Raw genomic sequence first — 17,871 nt, 5'->3', positions numbered from 1 at the left:
TTAGTCACAGTTCCAAATATCATTCAAGGCAGGGCTACTTGGGATTACTATTATTGTTTTATTACTGAATTTCAACTATCCCAGTACCGAATCCCCGTTTCCATTCCGATTCCTGATGATTCTCAATTCTGATGCTTTCAAGAGGAAGGGTCATAAAAGTTTGCATGGTTTAAATGAGGGCGCTAGCCAAAACTCTTTTTGGATGAAATGTCTGAACTTCTCCATGAATTGTTTAATGATATGAACTTTTGATCAACTTTACTATTTCTTCCAGGGCTATTTTCAACGAGTATAGAAATATCAAACCATTCAACTTGAATGTAAATGTTACGAAGTTTCATTTTACAGGAGTACACTTTCACAAGCAATGTTTAATTTTGAAAAGTAGTATACTTTGTTTGCTGCCTCACTGTTGGTGTAAGCTATTTTTTTATGACACCCTTATTTTGTTAACGCAATTAAACAGGATATAGACCAATTGCTCTTATTTTGATGGCTGGAAGTGTGTTGTGTGAGTTGAGAATGTCCCCTGACTGTTGCTAACAGAGACGTAGCGTGCAAATAAATAAACTTACCTCGCCATAGCCGTAGCGCCCGTCCTTTATTTAGACCAAACTTCCACACCAGCTAGCATCCTGAAACCCTCGGTTACATTGGCATAAGACAGGCATCATTTATTGTTGGACTTCCCTGATTCTGATTGCTTAGAGATAGTCCGACGTAGCACATCAAAGACGAGGTTCTGTGTTATTTGTACACCATGAATGTGTGGACATTAATCATGTTGGTCCGGCACCCTCCTTTGCATGCTATCATTGTGTTGCACTGAGCCGACCGCTCTTTTTTGTATGAAGTTAAGCCGAACTTCACTGGTGCTCGGCGGCTTCTTCTTCGTTGGTGTTTGCCGCTATTTATTCCGGTCCGCGAAGTGGGCATCGAAACTAGGAATCGAAATAAAAACATTTGAACAATCCTGAAACAATCGGAATTTTAGTCCCGGTTCCTATCAATGCTCGAGACTCGATGCCCAACCCTAATTATAATGTCTCTTGTCTTGGTTGTTCAGGTTGTCATCAGTGAGATTCAAACAAATTTACACATTTAGGTTCAATCTCATTCCAGGTGTTTGGGAATATTGAGCTGAACGAAGAGACGGCCATAAATCACCACAACAACTTCCAGACCTTTTTCCAGGCTTTAACCCTTCTCTTCAGGTAAACACACTTTCATACTCACACACTTTCAGCGTGCTTTGTGTGCACTTTCTTCATTTTTCTCTTGTGTATTTTGTAGGAGTGCCACAGGTGAAGCGTGGCATGAGATCATGCTATCGTGTCTCAGTCATCGGTCATGTGATAAACTCTCAGGAACAGCAGGGAAGGAGTGTGGAAGTGACTTTGCCTACTTCTATTTTGTCTCCTTCATTTTCCTTTGCTCCTTCCTGGTCAGTATTGCTCTTTGAACACATTGACATGCGCTGATGTTTTTATATGCACCCTTTAGGTCAGGGGTGTCCAAAGTGCAACAGTTTTTTTTTTTTTTTTTTCAATTAATTTAACAAGAAAGCAAAAATTGATAAAACAACAGCAAAAAAAATGGCAGTAATTTTACAAGAATAAAGTCAAACTATTTGAAAAAATATTTTTTAAAGTTCTAATCTAATAAGATAAAAAGTCGGAATTTCACAAGAATAAGGTAATACGATGAAGAAAAATTATGTAATTTTAGTAGCATAAAAGAAAAAATACGTTATTTTTTTTCAAAGTTGTAATAGTTGTAACTTTTGGAAAATTAGGTTGGGGAAAAAGTTATGATATGACGAAAATAAAGTCAAATTATTATGACAATAAAGTCAGAATTACGAGAAGAAAGAGGAAACTTCCCAAGAAAAATGACAAGAGGAAAGTTGAAAGATGGAAAATAAAAAAAACAGCAGAAATGGAAAAAAAAGATGTAATTTGATGAGAATAAAGTGAACATATTAAGCAAAAAAAAAGCCGTAATCGAATGAGAAAAAAGTTGCATCTTTACGAGAATAAGCTTGTAATATTATGAGGAAAAGCATTAGCAGCATTTCACCTACACCACAAAGCTAAAATGCTTCTTAGCATCTACTTCTTAGCATCTACTTTTATTGGTTGGTTCATAAAATATCACAAAGTGGCCCTTGCATCCTTTCATTTCCTTTCATTTTCATGATGTGGCCCTTGGTGGAAAACGTTTGGACACCCCTGCTTTAGGTGGCCTTTAAGCAACCATTGTCAGACCAGCATTACAGTGGAACCTGCTGATGTCGACAACCCTTCTATTGCGATCAACTCACCAAGTCCTCGTCCACCATGTTCCTTTTTATTACTAAAAAGTACCACCTTAAGTAAACGTCAACATACATCAAATTTGAAATCCAGCGAGCAGATAACAGCTCTTAGATATCCGTGTACAAATAACGCACCACATTTCACGTCTGTAACGCTTGAAATAGTACCCAACACTGGATAAGAGTAAAAGATACATGAAAACAGAAGAATCAAAATAAAAATATGCACAAATGGAGGAAAACTTCCGTCCAAAGTCACAAGTAAATGTGCAAGGTTAGGTTTTGATTTGGGTGATGTCGACATCAGTGAGCTTGTGCGGACATAAACAGATTCCACTGTTGCTTGATATGTAAACTGGACTACTGTGATCATTATTTTGTGATGTTTTCATTTTGGTTTTGTCTGACTGTACATTTTACTGTTTATTTTCATCGACTAGATGTTAAATCTTTTCGTTGCCGTCATCATGGATAACTTTGAGTACCTGACCAGAGACGCCTCCATCCTGGGCCCTCATCACCTCGATGAGTTCATCCGCGTGTGGGCCGAGTATGACCCCGCTGCCTGGTAGGTGCTTCTGTTGATGCCATGCTTCAAGAGGGGGATTTGCTTAGGGCCTCTGAGTTCCAGTCGAATTATTCAATGTCATGGATTAGGGCGGGGGATGAAATCCCATTTTAGCATCAGGGCGAATGACATTAAGCCTGTGCAGACTGAATGGAGTGACAAGCCCGAGACGGATCCATGTCAATCCAGCAATCCAGCGCTCCATCACCCATAATACAAGTAGCTGTTTTGATATTGGGGAAAATCTATACAAAGATATATAACCTGTCTAAGTTACTCATAGTGTGTACAGTCTGCTGCCATGTTGAAACGTGATAAATCCACACAAATGCGTGGAGTTTGCAAAACAAACACCGACAAAGACTCCCTTACGGCGTGCTGTCTGCTCTGTCCACAAATTGCAAACATTCTCCGTGTATGTTTTACGCTCAAGTGAGTGTTGATTGTGAACTTTCATTTATGTTCCAACGCGTTGCACGTAGTTTACCCACGCTTGGTTGAGAGCGATCTACGCAGGTGATTTTTGTTGGTAAAATGCGAGTTGGTGAGAGAATATCATCACACGTCCACATTGCTGTCAAAGTAAAGAAGCAAGCGAGGACGTGGGTGGGCCATGCGGGCTCACATTTGATTGGTTAGACGTTGATTGGTTGACGTGCGCGTTTGAGAGCTGCTCAGTGACAAATTGCAACATTGAATGGTGCTCATAAGTCGGTTGAATTTGTGTGAGTCGCCGCGACATCGTGGAATCCTGAAGGGTCTGATAAGTGAGTTGCAGTCAGTAAATACGCAACATTCCAAAAAAAAAACACTAGAAATGAATGAGCACCTAAATCTTCTCCCCTTTTCAGTACTTAAGTAAAATATGTCAGGTATTCCTTGGTGTACGGCGTTCTTTGTTTTGCCGTTTCATGGTTACAGTCGTTCTTGTATTTAGTGTTTAATTCCTGTATTTTATGTCCTTGTTTGTGTTCTGTGTACAGTGTGAGTGACTTAGGAGTTCATTTAAGTATAATTTATGTGTAAGATCAGATCACAGTACAAATGCATGTGAAAAATCAGGTTAACAATATGAAAAATAGTTCTAAAATGCAGTAGCTGAAAAGAAACTATATATAACAGAAATGTTGACATAAATAATGCTGATGTGTGTTGTGTGAACTGCAAATAAATGTGTCTGTTGCATATACTAATCTTATTCAGTGCTGCAGGTCTTAGCCTGAGGGCCTAACACTATTGATCATGTCTTATCTTTTGCAGTGGAAGGATATGCTATCAAGATATGTACAAATTGTTGCGTTTTATCTCACCTCCCCTGGGCCTGGGGAAGAAGTGCCCAAACAGGGTGGCCTATAAGGTTTGCACGCTCTCACAGTCCTTTTGTTGTCAAAGGGACTGTGATGATATGGATTGTGAATGTCTTGTTTTCATTTGCTGCGGTGCCAGAGAACGATATCAGCGCACATGCATAGAAAATATGCATTGATCCCTTACTAACCAGCTGGCAGCTAACCATGGCGAGTCCAAGAAACAAAGCCACAAGTCAGGCTCATACAAAAAGGCCGTAGCCGTGTACTTTCCTTTTTGCATTTCAGAGCCGTGTAATGAAGAGAGCATTGTGTGCTTTGTTTCCACTTTGGTTACTGCGAATGTCTTTCGGTACAGTAAGGAGATAGAGGGCACCTTAAAGGAATACTCCACCGACATCTGAGCCTTAAGAAAGACATTGCATGTCGGAAAAGGTTAACATCAATAAGGTGTGACTTCTTAAGACCGGATCTTTGAGCTCTGCATGCAAAAACAGTGGGACCTCGTTTTTTGCTATCAATTTCTTACAAAATGTCAGACAAAAACAAAAACATACGAAAATCAGAGCAATTCTTCCCATAGGAAATCTCGTAAATCCATCTCGTAACATAACTTTAAACTCTTGTTGGGGAAGACGGAGCGGCGTGGAGGAAAGAGGAGTGGAGGGGACCCCATCTTTGTGCGATTAATTATTTCTTGAATTCAATAGCGTTTCTCACCTTCTTTATCAAATTGCTGGCAACATCTTTGGCTCCATGGTGGGTCATTCTGCAGTCACAATTAAAAAATGCACGGAAAGTGAGTCGCCAACAAGTAGGGTGCTTTAGTTAGGCACTCGATTCAGTGGAAATGACAGAGTACAGGGTAAACAAACTTGTTTGTTACAATGACCAAGGCAGTGTACAAAAACCCAGGCCAAATTTTGGTGAAAATTTTTGTTGAAAACCAAATCATACGAAATCTGCGACATACAAAAACCGGGCTTCGACTGTACAGTAATTCCTCGTTTATCACAGTTAATTGGTTCCAGACCCGCATGTGATAAGTGAATTTCTGTGAAGTAGGACTCCGTATTTATAAATTCTATACTTTTGTAGTTAGAGTATAGAAAAGGACCTTCTATATACAATTTTTAACATTATTAGAGCCCTCTGGACATGAAATAACACCCCTATAGTCACATTTACACTCTTTTTACCCAATACAGTAGACATAATAAGAGAAAATAAGACATAATATCGACTCACACATGTTAACATTGGAAAAGTGCTGTGGCTATTATCTCATAAATGTAACATAATGCACCCTGCGATTGGCTGGCGACCAGTCCAGGGTGTACCCCGTCTCTCGCCCAAAGTCAGTTGGGATAGGCTCCAGCATACTCCTGCAACCCTAATGAGGATAAGCGCATAGAAAATAAATAGATGGATGGATGGATGTAACATAATGCAACATTACTATCACCTAGTGACCAGTGTAGAACACTACATGTCACAGCGTGTCTTTCAAAGCATTTTCTGAAAGCCTCATATTTTATATTTAACTTCAGTTAGCCTTTTCTATGCTTGAAAATGCATAAATATGTAGAATTTGCTTAAATATGCTGAAGCTCTTTGATGTAGATATCAGCGCTTAATAACGCCACATTTCGCTGCAGGTGACGGGAAACAACGTTTGAAATAGTAATTCATTAGATCACTGTTATTTTTAACAACTTTACTGCCAACACTAACATACATGAGGACTAATCTGTAAAGTCATTGTAGCGCAATACAAGCCTCATAGCTGCAAGCAGTATAATTTTTATATGCGGAGTATTCCTTTAACACAAGCTGCACTCTAATTTCTGACTGCATCCCTTTCACTGGAATCCCTCCATCCAACATGTACAGGTAGTTCTACAGAGCTTCCTCCCTAACATCCACCTCTGGGATCCTTGCATCCAACTCGGATTCCACTTCATGATATCCTGGAAATCTTATTAACGAGGATTTCTGTGTTTCCTTCTCTTTCCCCTCCTCCCTCTCCATCTTTTTTTTTTGTTTTGTGGATGAAAACTTCCCAACCCCTTCTTTCCCACACCATGTCACCCACGGGAAATCTCCATTCCTTCCTCCGTGGCCTCCTACTATCCTCACCTCTGCGGAAAGCGGCCGCATGCCATATCGCGATATGTACGAGATGCTTCGAGACATGTCCCCACCTCTAGGTTTGGGAAAGAAATGTCCGCCCCGCATCGCCTATAAGGTAGAATCTCTCCTCCCTCATCTTTCCCTTCCCCCTGCTTCCAACTGTCAAACACCATCCAGTTGCTGTCAATGTGTCACAGTCAGGATCTTCTGGGCTGCTGACCTCTCTTGATTTTCTGTAAGGCCCCATGGCATTGTCATGCTGTGTGAGGGTTTGTGATGTAACTGTATTCAGTTTGACTTCAGTAACGCTGTCAAATGAAAACGTTAGTTGCTGGTAACTTTTTTTTTTAGGACTTTTGGAAGTGCTCGATGTTAGCATGCATTCTCATGACACATTGAAAGTGGCTTCCCATCAGTCCCAGTCCTGCAGTACGTAAGACAGGCTTATCCAATACAATGGAACCCGTTTAAGTCGGTCCGTTTAATTCGACAACCGATTTATGTTGACCAACTCAACCCTGTCAACCCTCCCTTATTTTGTAGTTATTTATTGGCGCCCCCTGTTTTCATACTTTGCTGTATTTTTCTCATATTGTAACTAGCATAAAAAAGAAATCCTCTCCGGCAACACGACATCGGCATAACACACCTTGTAGCCGGTCAAATTCCGTGACATTGTAGCCCCCAAATGCTGGTGCAAAGACTGTGTTTTCCCTTATTTTCTGGAGGTTAAACAAGTTAGCATCTGCACAATCACATCTCCTAGCCCAAGGGAGTCATATACTATGAAGGGACCAAATAATGACAGAAGGAATATACACATGGTTAATTATGCCACAGATAACAATGCAATCTCTGTTGTGCTGCAGCAAGAAGGCCTTAGCAACTATTCCAATCAAGAATGATTTCCAGCTTGTTTTTTCACACTGTCTTTGTATCTAAATAAACAAAAAAGGGAGAGAGAAAAAAGAATAACAGTGAAAGGAACATTTTCTGAATGTATTGATAAATATACTGTGTAAAAAAAATAAAGCCTGTAGTGATGAGCTTTAAGGACTACTCAATTGTGGAGTAACAGCGTCCTCTAGCGGTTCAACACAGACCAACTGCAAGTCTGTAGAAATGAGCAGCTACACATTCCCAACATTTCCTAACCCAGGGTAATAATCATACAAACTAGCCAAATTACGATAGGTTAATTATGCCACAGAGGGCAATTCTAGTTTAACATGAGCTACTATGTCTCCGGTTGTGTGATCTTAGGTCCACGGAACGTGGAGTGCTGTTGCCGGTGTTGTGCCACGTGACTACATATTAGCATCCTCTGCTTATTAGGCCGTTTCACACGTGTCTAACATTTCCTGGTTGTTGAGTAACAGTTTAACAAACCGCGGGGGAGCTTACATCACCGTGAATGCAAAGACTTCCCGTGCATCAGGAGAACATTGCAAGTAAATGCGCAAACGGACTAGTTTCGGTTTGGATTTCAATTATGTCGACAACTGCTTATGGTGATGTCAGTCAGGCAGTACGAGGGGCGTCAACTTAAACAGGTTCCACTGTATTAGCACCAAGGGGAATTTCAAGAAACAACACAAGCACTTGATGTTTGCAAAATACAAGGAAGAAGAGTCTTGAACGTGTTCCCTTATGTCTATTTGTATTTATTATTATTTATGTATTATTATACTGATTATTATTTATGATTATTATTTATTACCGGGGCTTTCCAAAGTGTGACCCAGGGGCCATTTGTGGCACACAGCTGTTTTTCTATTGGCCCGTGGCACATTCTAAAAATGTAATCAAACAAGAAAGCTTAAAAAAACAAAAAAAAACAGCAAATATCAGCAGTAAATTTACAACTGTTTGGATAAAAAAAAACTAACGAGACAAAGTTGTAATTTTACTACAATAATGATGTAATATTGTGAGGAAAAATAACGTCATTTTTGTAGCATGTAGTTAAAATATTTAAGAAAGATAGTTTTTTTTTTTAAATTAAAGACATAATAACAAAACAATAAATAAAGTTGTAGTTTTTGAAAAATTAGCTTGTGGAAAAAGTTGCAAGAAAGTAAAAAGTATTATGGTCATAAAAGAAAATTGACATGAAGAAAGTTGAAATAGATGAAAAAAACAACAGCAGAAATTATTTTTTAAAAATGAGAATAAGTATTAATATATAATACATAATATTAATATATAATAAATATTAAGCGAAAAACGTCGTATCCTAACGAGAAAAACTTCACCATTTTACTAGAATGAACTTGTAATATTTTAATGTTATTTTAGTAGCATAGAGTTTCAATATGTCATTTTTTTAAAAGTTGTAATATTTTGAGAAATAAACAAAGCAAAATAAAGTTGTAATTTTTAGGAAATTAGGTTGGGGAAAAGTTATGATATTATGGGAATTAAAGTCCTAATATTACAATAAGAAAATTTATAAAGATTACGTAAGAAGAAAGTTGAACTATTTGAAAAATACAAAAAATTAAAAAAACAGCAACAATGGGGAAAAAACTGGCCGCTTGCATCAGTTTATTTTTCAGTAAGCCTATGTGTCCCTCGGGAGAAAAAGTTTGGACACCCGTGACTTATACAGTGCAGTAAAATTAGCATTAATGTATTATGAAAGGAAGCATTTGGACTGTTTAAATTTTGTTTTATTTTTTTATTTCATGGCTGCGGTAGAGTTGCTGAACTTTGACTGTGGTAGAGGGATCCCATTTATGCCGTGATCTTACAACACTTGGACTTGGGAGTCAAACACGCAGCCCAGCTCGTCTCTTTGAGCTGTTCACCTGAGTTGTTTCCGTCAATGCACAACATTTTTCTACACCGGTGTTGAACGCGGTTGTTTTGTTCTTTAGAGCAAGGCTTGCGGTCTACCCATGTCCGCTCTCCTGATGACAGCATCTTCTCTTACACTTTAAAGGCTTTGTGTCTCCTCCGTTATCCCTCCGTGGGGAATTTTAACATCTTCCCTTGCCACTCTGCTGTTACTGAGAAAAGATGCAAGACTCCCTTTTTTGCTTCATCTCTGTCATTGTTTTTTTTTTTCCTTTTGCAATGATAGTGGTTTGTGCATAAAGACATGCATGTGTCACCCTGCCTGCTTCACCGTGAATGTGTGGTGTACTGATTGAGACATGCATGACTGAATGAGATGCACCGCTGGTCAAAGGGAGCCATGCATTGATGCTGATCACTGAACAGTGAATACATGACGTCAGTACATTATTACACATTACAATGTTTTTGTACGACTCAGGGTTATGTGTTAACATAAAAGCAGCTTATTTTAAAGGGCTGGAGCCTGGGAATATTTGCCAAGTCTTCCAAACATTGGGTCCCTTTTTTATCCTTTTATATTAAAAGACAGGCTCTTCAGTTGCATAAAAGTTTACATTCTGGATCTGTGAGTCCACCAGTGACCTCTCTGCTATCCTAACGAATATACAGTGGAACCTGTTTTTAGCTGACCCTCCTCGGATTGGCTGACTCGCGTCGATGTAAGCGGCTGTCAACACAACCACAACCGAAAATAACCATTGTTGACAATTTTACTTGTCACTTTCGCCACAAGGAGAGTAAGAGACATTGCAAATATTTCCTCCAGGTGCGTAACAATCTAAGAACAAAATGAAATGGGTGCTTTATGTTTGTTGTTGTGGTAGAATCTAGGTTAACACTGCCGTGCTTTTATTTTGAAGCTTGACGCTGCTTAGCAATAATAATGATGTCAACAATACTACAACACATGTTGACACAAACGGCCCAATTTTGCATACAAATGACAAATTTATGTCGACAAAAGCGGTCAACCATGTATGTCGACGTCGGCTTAAGCTTGCACTTTTTAGTAATAAGAAGGACACGCTGGACCGGGACTCGTTGGTAGACATAGACGCCTTGTCGACGTAAACAAGACCAACTCAAACGGGTTCCACTGTATGTATATGGTGGTTCACATTTGTGTCCCTAATTGATTATCTACTTAAGAAGATTGTCAAATACTCCAGCCTCCAGATTCCAGCCTCTATATTGTGCATCGAAACATAAATGACAGTCTTGCAAAACAGTTTTGTCAAATGGTGACTGTTTCTACTTTTTCCTTTTTCTGACACTTCTATTCTTAGCGTTTGGTAAGGATGAACATGCCAATTGCGGACGACAACACAGTGCATTTCACCTCCACACTCATGGCCCTGATCCGCACAGCCCTGGAGATCAAGCTGGCGTCTGGTGAGACAATCGAGTCTTTATTTGCGGCAGGAATGATTTCCTCTGATCTTTTTGTGAAGAATTCTAATGATGTGGAATGCACGTGTGCACTTCTGCAGGGGTTTTAGCGCAACATCTGTGTGATATTGACCTGAAGAGAGAGCTGAACAGAGTCTGGCCCAACCTGTCGCAGAAGTCTGTTGACCTGCTCGTGACCCCACATAAATGTAAGACCAAGTTCTGTATAGGGTGCCATATATACACCTGAAACCAAAACTTTACATACACTGTATAAAAACACACATAAACATTTGTTTCCTCACTATTTGAAAGTAAATCAGACTAAACGTTTCCTGTTTTAGGTCAGTAAGGATTACCAAAATTATTTATATTTGCTAAATTCTGCAATTATGAGAGAATATATTTTAGAGGGTTTTTTACTACTTTCATCAAAGTCAAAAGTTTACGTCCCCAAAGATAGCCATCAGACTATACTGTAGCCACCTTGACACTTTCATAAACGTTGTCCCTGCAGTGGTACACTCTTGTGCATGCCGATGAGGGGCTGCGTGCCATTGCGCAAAGAAAAAAAACGAAATGGTCGTCTTTGTGCCACTTGCATGAAATAGTTGTGAACGCGACGCAACTCAGGTGGGAGAAAGTCATCGTTTTCCAAGTGTCAAGTAAGTTAACTGCAAGTCACGAGTCCAGTCTCAAGTCATGACAAGACAGGTTGAGTCAAGCCATGGCGACAATACAGGCAACTTTGTGCAAGTGTCAAGGTGGCATACAGTAGGTCACATGATGACGGCACGGCTTTGGAAGCTTCTCACAAGATTTGAGTTAGTAGGAGGCACATCTGTTCATGTCTTTTAAGGCCACACCTCAAATATTGCACACCATTTCCTTGTTTGACATTCTGCCAAGATATCAGGAAAAGAATTGTGGAGCTCCACAAGTTTGGTTCAACCTTGGGTGCAATTTCCAGATGCCTGAAGGTGCCTGCCCACCTGTTCAAAACATTTATCCACAAGCATAAACAACACGGGAATGTCCAGCCATCATACCGCTCAGGAAGGGGACGGGTTCTGTGTCTCAGAGATGAGTATATTTCGGTCCAAAATATGTAAATCAACCCCAGAACCAAAGCTAAAGACCTTGTGAAGATGATGGCTGAATCTGGTAAGTTTGTCATTATCCCACAAGGGCTAAAAGGCCACTCTACCAAGAAGAAGACATCAATCCAAAAGCAACATAAAAAAACAGATTACAGTTTGCAAATGTTCACAAAGACAAATAACCTAATTTGTGGAGACATGTTCAGTGGTCTAATGAAACTAAAGTGGAACTGTTGTGTTACATTTGGAAGAAAAAGGAGCAGGCTTGTAAATCTGAGAACATCAGCTGTGAAGCGTGGCAGCATCATGTTATGGGGCTGTTTTGCCTCAGGGGGAACTGGTGCACTTGACACAAACATGGCATCATGAAGAAAGTACATTATGTGGAAATATTGAAACAACATCTCAAACCGTCAGCTAGGAAGTTGAAGCTTGGTTGCAAATGGGTCTTCCAAAAAGATAATAATCCTAAGCATACCACCAAAGTAGTTACAATGTGTCTTAAGGACAGCAAAGTCAATGGTTTGGGTCGGCCATCACAAAACCCTGATCTCATTTTGAAAAGGCGTGTGCACAAACCTGACTCTCTCTCTCGTAATTACAGCATTTACCAAAGAGAAATCATTTTGGGAATCCTGATTGACCTAAACAGGAATGGTTTAGTCTGATTTAATTTCAGATAGTGAGAAGAAAATGTTTGTGTCTTTTTTACATAGTGTATGTAAACTTCTGGTTTCAACTGTATGAACGGAAACAAGTTTTAAGAATCTACTGTTTTGAATTTTTGTTGTTCTTACTGTGGCGTCGTCTACTGCATCAGTAAAGAAAAATGCATCTCTCTGCTTGACTCCAGACAACGAACTGACAGTGGGGAAGGTGTACGCAGCTCTTATGATCTTTGACTATTACAAGCAGAATCGCGCCAAGCGACTCCAGCAGCAGCATCCTTCAGGTGGACCTCAGGTATGTTGAAGAGTTTACTAGTGAACCTTGCAGGAGCTGGAGTCACATGGGAACGCTCCTGAATTTTTTTTTTGGGCCACATTGTGTCCACATTGGATCACTGAGTTAAAACCTGTGATACACAAGGCACAACTACGTACATGTGGCGCTGTGAACAGACAGGCCGACAGAACCACGTGGAAGAAGAAAGACCGTATGGGCATAAGTCCATCGTCTTTCACTTTCCAAGGCTCATCTAGACTTACGAGAAGTGGAATTACGTCTGCGAGTCGTTATGGAATATAACACTACAAAATATCAGGAGAATGTCAACTGGGGTGAGTCATGTCAGTCAGAAATATTACGAGATATTATGTTGGCTTGTCGTCAAAGCTCACTTCTGGTCATGTGACGGCGACGGGGTGGCGTTGGGTCCGGGACGTCATTGTGTTGGATGTCTGCATGAAAATGACAAGCCGGCATTTTCAGATTTTCCCACTCTGGGAAAAAATACTGTTTCAGGGCACCCAGAACACCGTTTCCGTGTGGATGAGAGGCTGAAACGATAAAATACTTTGCTGTTTTGACCTGAAAACATTTTTGTGTGGATAGCCCATCAGTGAATTGGTTACTAATGAGTGATGTCAAACTCTGATCTGCCTCGCCGCTTCCTTTTTTGTGACCGTGAAAGCCTGGAGATACAGTGGTGCCTCATTTTTAGTGAGTGATTTGTTCCAAAAGAAAAGCAAAGTCATTTTTCCCTTAAGAAACAATGCAAATTCAAATATTCAATTATTCAGTTAATCGGTTCCAGACACCCAAAAATATTCATGAAAAAACAATTTTTTAGATAGTAATTATGAATGCTTTGTTTGGGCACTCGAATGGGTGCAACGATACGCAGGCAAACGACCTTGTTTATTACGCACAACATTTAGCTCTACGATCCATCCAGTCTTCGCTTTCCCAGCTACTTTATCCAGCTTCTCCCTAGGGAGCCTGAGGCGTCCCCAGACCAGTTGAGAGACATAGTCTCCCCAATGTGTCCGGGGTCTTACCCGAGGCCACCTACTGGTCGGACATACCCTGGATGCCTCCCTAGAGAGACTCACGGGAGGCATCCTAAATCGATGCCTGAGCCACCTTATCTGACTGCTGTTTATGCGGAGGAGCAACAGCTCTACTCTGAGTTCTATCTGGATGACAGTGCTTCTCACCCTTTCTCGAAGGGAGAGTCCAGCAACCCTACAGAGGAAACTAATTTCAGCCACTTATCCCCAAGATCTTGCCCGTTCTGTTACTACCCAAAGTTCTTGGCTATCGGTGAGGGTAGGAACGTAGATCGACCGGTAAATCGTGAGCTTTGCCTTTCAGCTCAGCTCTCTCTTCACCACGACAGATGAGAGTCCAGAGTCCGCATCACTATAGACGTAATACGCCTGTCGATCTTGTGAGCCACACTTCCCTCACTCATGAACAAGTCCCCACAGTACAGGATCTCATCCTCGACCCACTCCACCCTTTTCCGGGCGACAACCACAAACTTGCACTTGGAGATTCCGATTCTGATCCCGGTTGTAAACCGACCCGGGGAGATCACAGCCCGATGAAGCCAGCAGGACCACATTGTCCGCAAAAAGCAGAGACCCAATCATGCAGCTACCGAACCGGATTCCCTTAATGCCCTGGCTGCGCCTAGAAATTCTTTCCATAAATTTTGACGAAAACAGACTCATATGTATTGATGAAAACAGGCATATGAAAAGCAAGATACTAAACCACTGTCACCCACAGGTAAATGTGGGCATGACCCTTTTATTTCATATTATCTATAGCTATTATTTAAAATTTGAATGACTGGTAAATAGCCACTTCTAATACCATCCATCCATCCATCCATTTTCTATGCTGCCTATCCTAATTAGGGTTATGCTGGAGCCTATCCTAGCTGACTTCGGGCAAGAGGCGGGGATATGCCCTGGACTGGTCGCCAGCCGATGGCAGGGCACATATAGACAAACAACCAATCACACTCACATTCATACCTATGGACAATTTAGAGATGCCAATTAACCTAACATGCATGTTTTTGGAATGTGGGAGGAAACCGGAGTACCCGGAGAAAACCCACGCACGCACGGGGAGAACATGCAAACTCCACACGGAGATACCCAACAGAGATTTTTAACCCAGATCTTGCAGATCTCCACTCACCCACCGTGCAGCCTCAGTTCTAATACATATACAGCGAAACACGCTTTAGTAAAAAAAAAAGAAGATTTGTGGTTATGTCATAATCAATAAAAACAAATGAAAAAGGATGAGTGGGCACCAGGAAAGGAACTGTCACTCACTTTCAAAGCTTCAGCTTCTCAGCTGTTCTCTCGTCCCACTTATCCTTCACTTACAAATTGCATCAGTGGAGAAAAACAATATCAGCAAACCATTGTAGTTTAAAAAGAACCTTTTGCTATTGCCCACTCTTATTATGTCTTTGGCAAAAGTCACAAGTAAATATGCAAGCAATGACTATTTTCTTATGTGCTCACATGGTAATGACTTAGGAACCTCTAAGAGCCTAAGAAAATGTCCCAATTGTGGTTCAAATAAAACATAATGTTTTTATTTCAGCTCAATTGATTCTAAGAAACAGATGTTTTTCTTCTTGATAACTGCTGTCTCTTGTCTTGCAGAGTAAACTGGGGGCGTTGTTCCGTCCTATACTCCCACTTGGTCATATACAGGAAGTAGAACCCCCGATACCCAGTCCCAAACAGCTGCTGCCTTTGCAACCTGAATCAGAGCCTAAAACATCACCTGTGCCACCTCTTCCGACCACTACCACCTCTGTTACCAAGGACACAATGTGAGTGCTTTATGGCACAATATTGAAATGATTATTTCCATGTCATTTACATCACGGTCAAATCTTTTGGGAAGAGCGTCGGGCCACAACCTTGAATTTCCATATTACAGTCTGAGCTGTTTTTCTACACAGACTTGACCAGAGGAGTTCCATAAAACACTCCCAGTCTGGTGATGTTTCTCAGGCAGCACTGAGACCTAAAGGTCGGAGGAAACTCCAGCGAGGCCAGTCAGAAGATGTGCCGTGTTCCACAAGGCCTCAGGTTCATACACACACACTCACCACCAAAAAAGAATACAATGAACTATTTTTGCTCCATAAGATGCATCGGGAATTGGTGTTCTTTATGTTGTGCTTCTAGGAAGCTGTTGAGATGAAGCCAGTTGAGGAGAACATCTCGGACACAGAGGGACATCGTGGCTTAGAAGGTCAGGGCAGAGCAACGTCTCTGCCTCGACTTAATGCTGAGTTCTACGTAAGCGCGTCAATATTCAGAATGTCTTCTCTTTTATTTGCTTTTAAGTTTTTATGTTGAAAATGTCGGATGCAAAAATAGACACTGTGGATCTTAGTGACTTTTAATTTGCTGAAGGAATTCTTTGAAAAAAAGTCTTTGACACATGGTGAGCTAAGAGACTCACCTCCATCTTTCTACAGTAGATCCCCACATTGGCGAAAAAACTTGAATAATTGATACGCCCATTAAAATGTCTAATTATAACCCCCCTGCTAGCTTGACGTCGATTTCAAATCATTCGCAATAAAAGTGACTGCTGTAATTATCCGATTAGATTCAACCACACGACCTTGTCCTTCTCTCTTCAATTGCCATTGTTCACTCGCGACACAATCCAGCCCTAAAGATACCTCACACACTTATTAAACACATTTAAAGAACAAAATGTATACATACTCACCACTAACGAATGTAAGACGATCAATGACGGCCGAAGCCAGTGCTTCCAGAGCCAAACACAACTATGGTGCGTTCAAGGACCACTGAACAAAGTGCAAAATCTCAGCGCTTGAAGATAATAGATTATCCGTGAAGCATAAAGATGTAAAGATTTCTAACAGTGGCACTGTACAGTTAACCTGTATTAACCTGTATTAACACGTCTTTATAAAATATAACCAACTCATTTTGAGTGTTTTCTGAAAAAAAATTGTTGAAGAAGAAAAATATTCTTATGACCAAAAATCTGAATCGCGAAGGTGCAGGGATCCACTGTAACAATCATTTTTCACTCTAATCTACAATGTAAGTTTTGCAAACAACAATGCCTTTTCTTATTTCTCATTTTAAGTCCACGCATCCATTTTTTTTTTTTTTTTTTAATTGTGGGCCACTTTTCTGTTCCGTTGATTACGCCTGAATAAGTTTTGTCTGTGTCTCACTCCCTGCTCTCTCCCGTATCACCTCACGTGTGCTATTCTTGTGTTTATGCTGCTTTTTTGTGCCTCTTTTGAAGAGAAGGTTGGCATTATTCATAATGACAAGAAAACAAATTGCCAATTTAAAACTCATGCGTTCTAAGTTCCACCCGGTTTATGTATCATTCAGCAACAGAAATTCACTTGCGCTCCAAATTTACAAAATATCCATGGTAATGAGTGAACATGTGACCCAATCTAACGTTTGTGTATTTGAATCATGTGACACACCGTGGCAGGTATTTGCACAGTCCAGCTTTGTGAAATTCAAGTGATTGTGCTCTTTTTTTTTATGGAATACGGTGGAACCCGTTGAAGCCGACATCCCTCGGATTGGCTGAGTCACGTCGACATAAGCGGTTGTCGACATAAACGACCCGTGCTTTTTTTGCACTGCGCATATCTAAAAAGATATTCCGTATAGGTGCGTTTTGTGATTGGCAGAAAGGCGGATGAAATAATGGCTGACAGGTTGACAGTGAAATCAGGTCCTATGCCGAAGCGTCAAGGGTAAGTGGCAGTTCCTTTTCTGTTGCCCCTCCCACCCTGTTTCCTCTTCTTTCAAGAGGTTTGAGACGCTTTGCTTCACGTTGATTAGTGATCATGATGACACGTCAGCATAAATCAACCATGTACGTCGACGTCGACTTAAACGGGTTCCACCGTATGTCGGAGGAAAACGGATGGGCTACTGCCAACCTTGAACTTCGTCAGTCTCTGCTTTCCTTTTATGTCTTCGCTTTCTCCTAATTTGGATGGCCATTGCTAATATTTTGCCCACCTCCCTCTTGTGTGTGCTGTCTGATAGCGGAGCCACTCTCGCCACGCCCCTGGGACCCACCTGGCAGTATGTACCACCTGTTGTGCCACCTCTTTGTTCTTCTCCTTCCTCGTCCTCCTCTCCAACGTCTGTCTTTGTGTCTTGTGAGCTTTTGTCATCTCAGTGCAGAGTT

The 17,871-nt window shown here is 40.8% G+C and overlaps 1 protein-coding gene across 11 annotated transcripts in view; it reads left to right on the top strand.

Moving 5' to 3' along the window:
- Positions 1–17,871, top strand: part of cacna1bb (calcium channel, voltage-dependent, N type, alpha 1B subunit, b) — a 192,395-nt gene that overhangs the window by 157,655 nt on the left and 16,869 nt on the right. For 6 of the 11 annotated variants that reach the window (XM_054757130.1, XM_054757128.1, XM_054757126.1 and 3 more), the window contains 11 exons: positions 1,123–1,214; positions 1,294–1,444; positions 2,758–2,885; positions 4,146–4,242; positions 10,474–10,579; positions 10,678–10,785; positions 12,530–12,639; positions 15,312–15,484; positions 15,617–15,746; positions 15,846–15,959; positions 17,727–17,765. In XM_054757130.1, the coding sequence (XP_054613105.1) occupies positions 1,123–1,214; positions 1,294–1,444; positions 2,758–2,885; positions 4,146–4,242; positions 10,474–10,579; positions 10,678–10,785; positions 12,530–12,639; positions 15,312–15,484; positions 15,617–15,746; positions 15,846–15,959; positions 17,727–17,765 (1,248 nt within the window). Of the gene's footprint in view, positions 1–1,122; positions 1,215–1,293; positions 1,445–2,757; positions 2,886–4,145; positions 4,243–6,343; positions 6,441–10,473; positions 10,580–10,677; positions 10,786–12,529; positions 12,640–15,311; positions 15,485–15,616; positions 15,747–15,845; positions 15,960–17,726; positions 17,766–17,871 lie in introns of those variants that run through there. The other 5 variants (XM_054757127.1, XM_054757124.1, XM_054757121.1 and 2 more) reach the window with 3 other exon arrangements.

This window comes from Dunckerocampus dactyliophorus, chromosome 17 (assembly GCF_027744805.1).
Source record: "Dunckerocampus dactyliophorus isolate RoL2022-P2 chromosome 17, RoL_Ddac_1.1, whole genome shotgun sequence".
NCBI classification, from domain to species: Eukaryota; Metazoa; Chordata; class Actinopteri; order Syngnathiformes; family Syngnathidae; genus Dunckerocampus; species Dunckerocampus dactyliophorus.
Note: the sequence above shows the minus strand (reverse complement) of the source record. Positions and strands in the feature narration are given on the sequence as shown.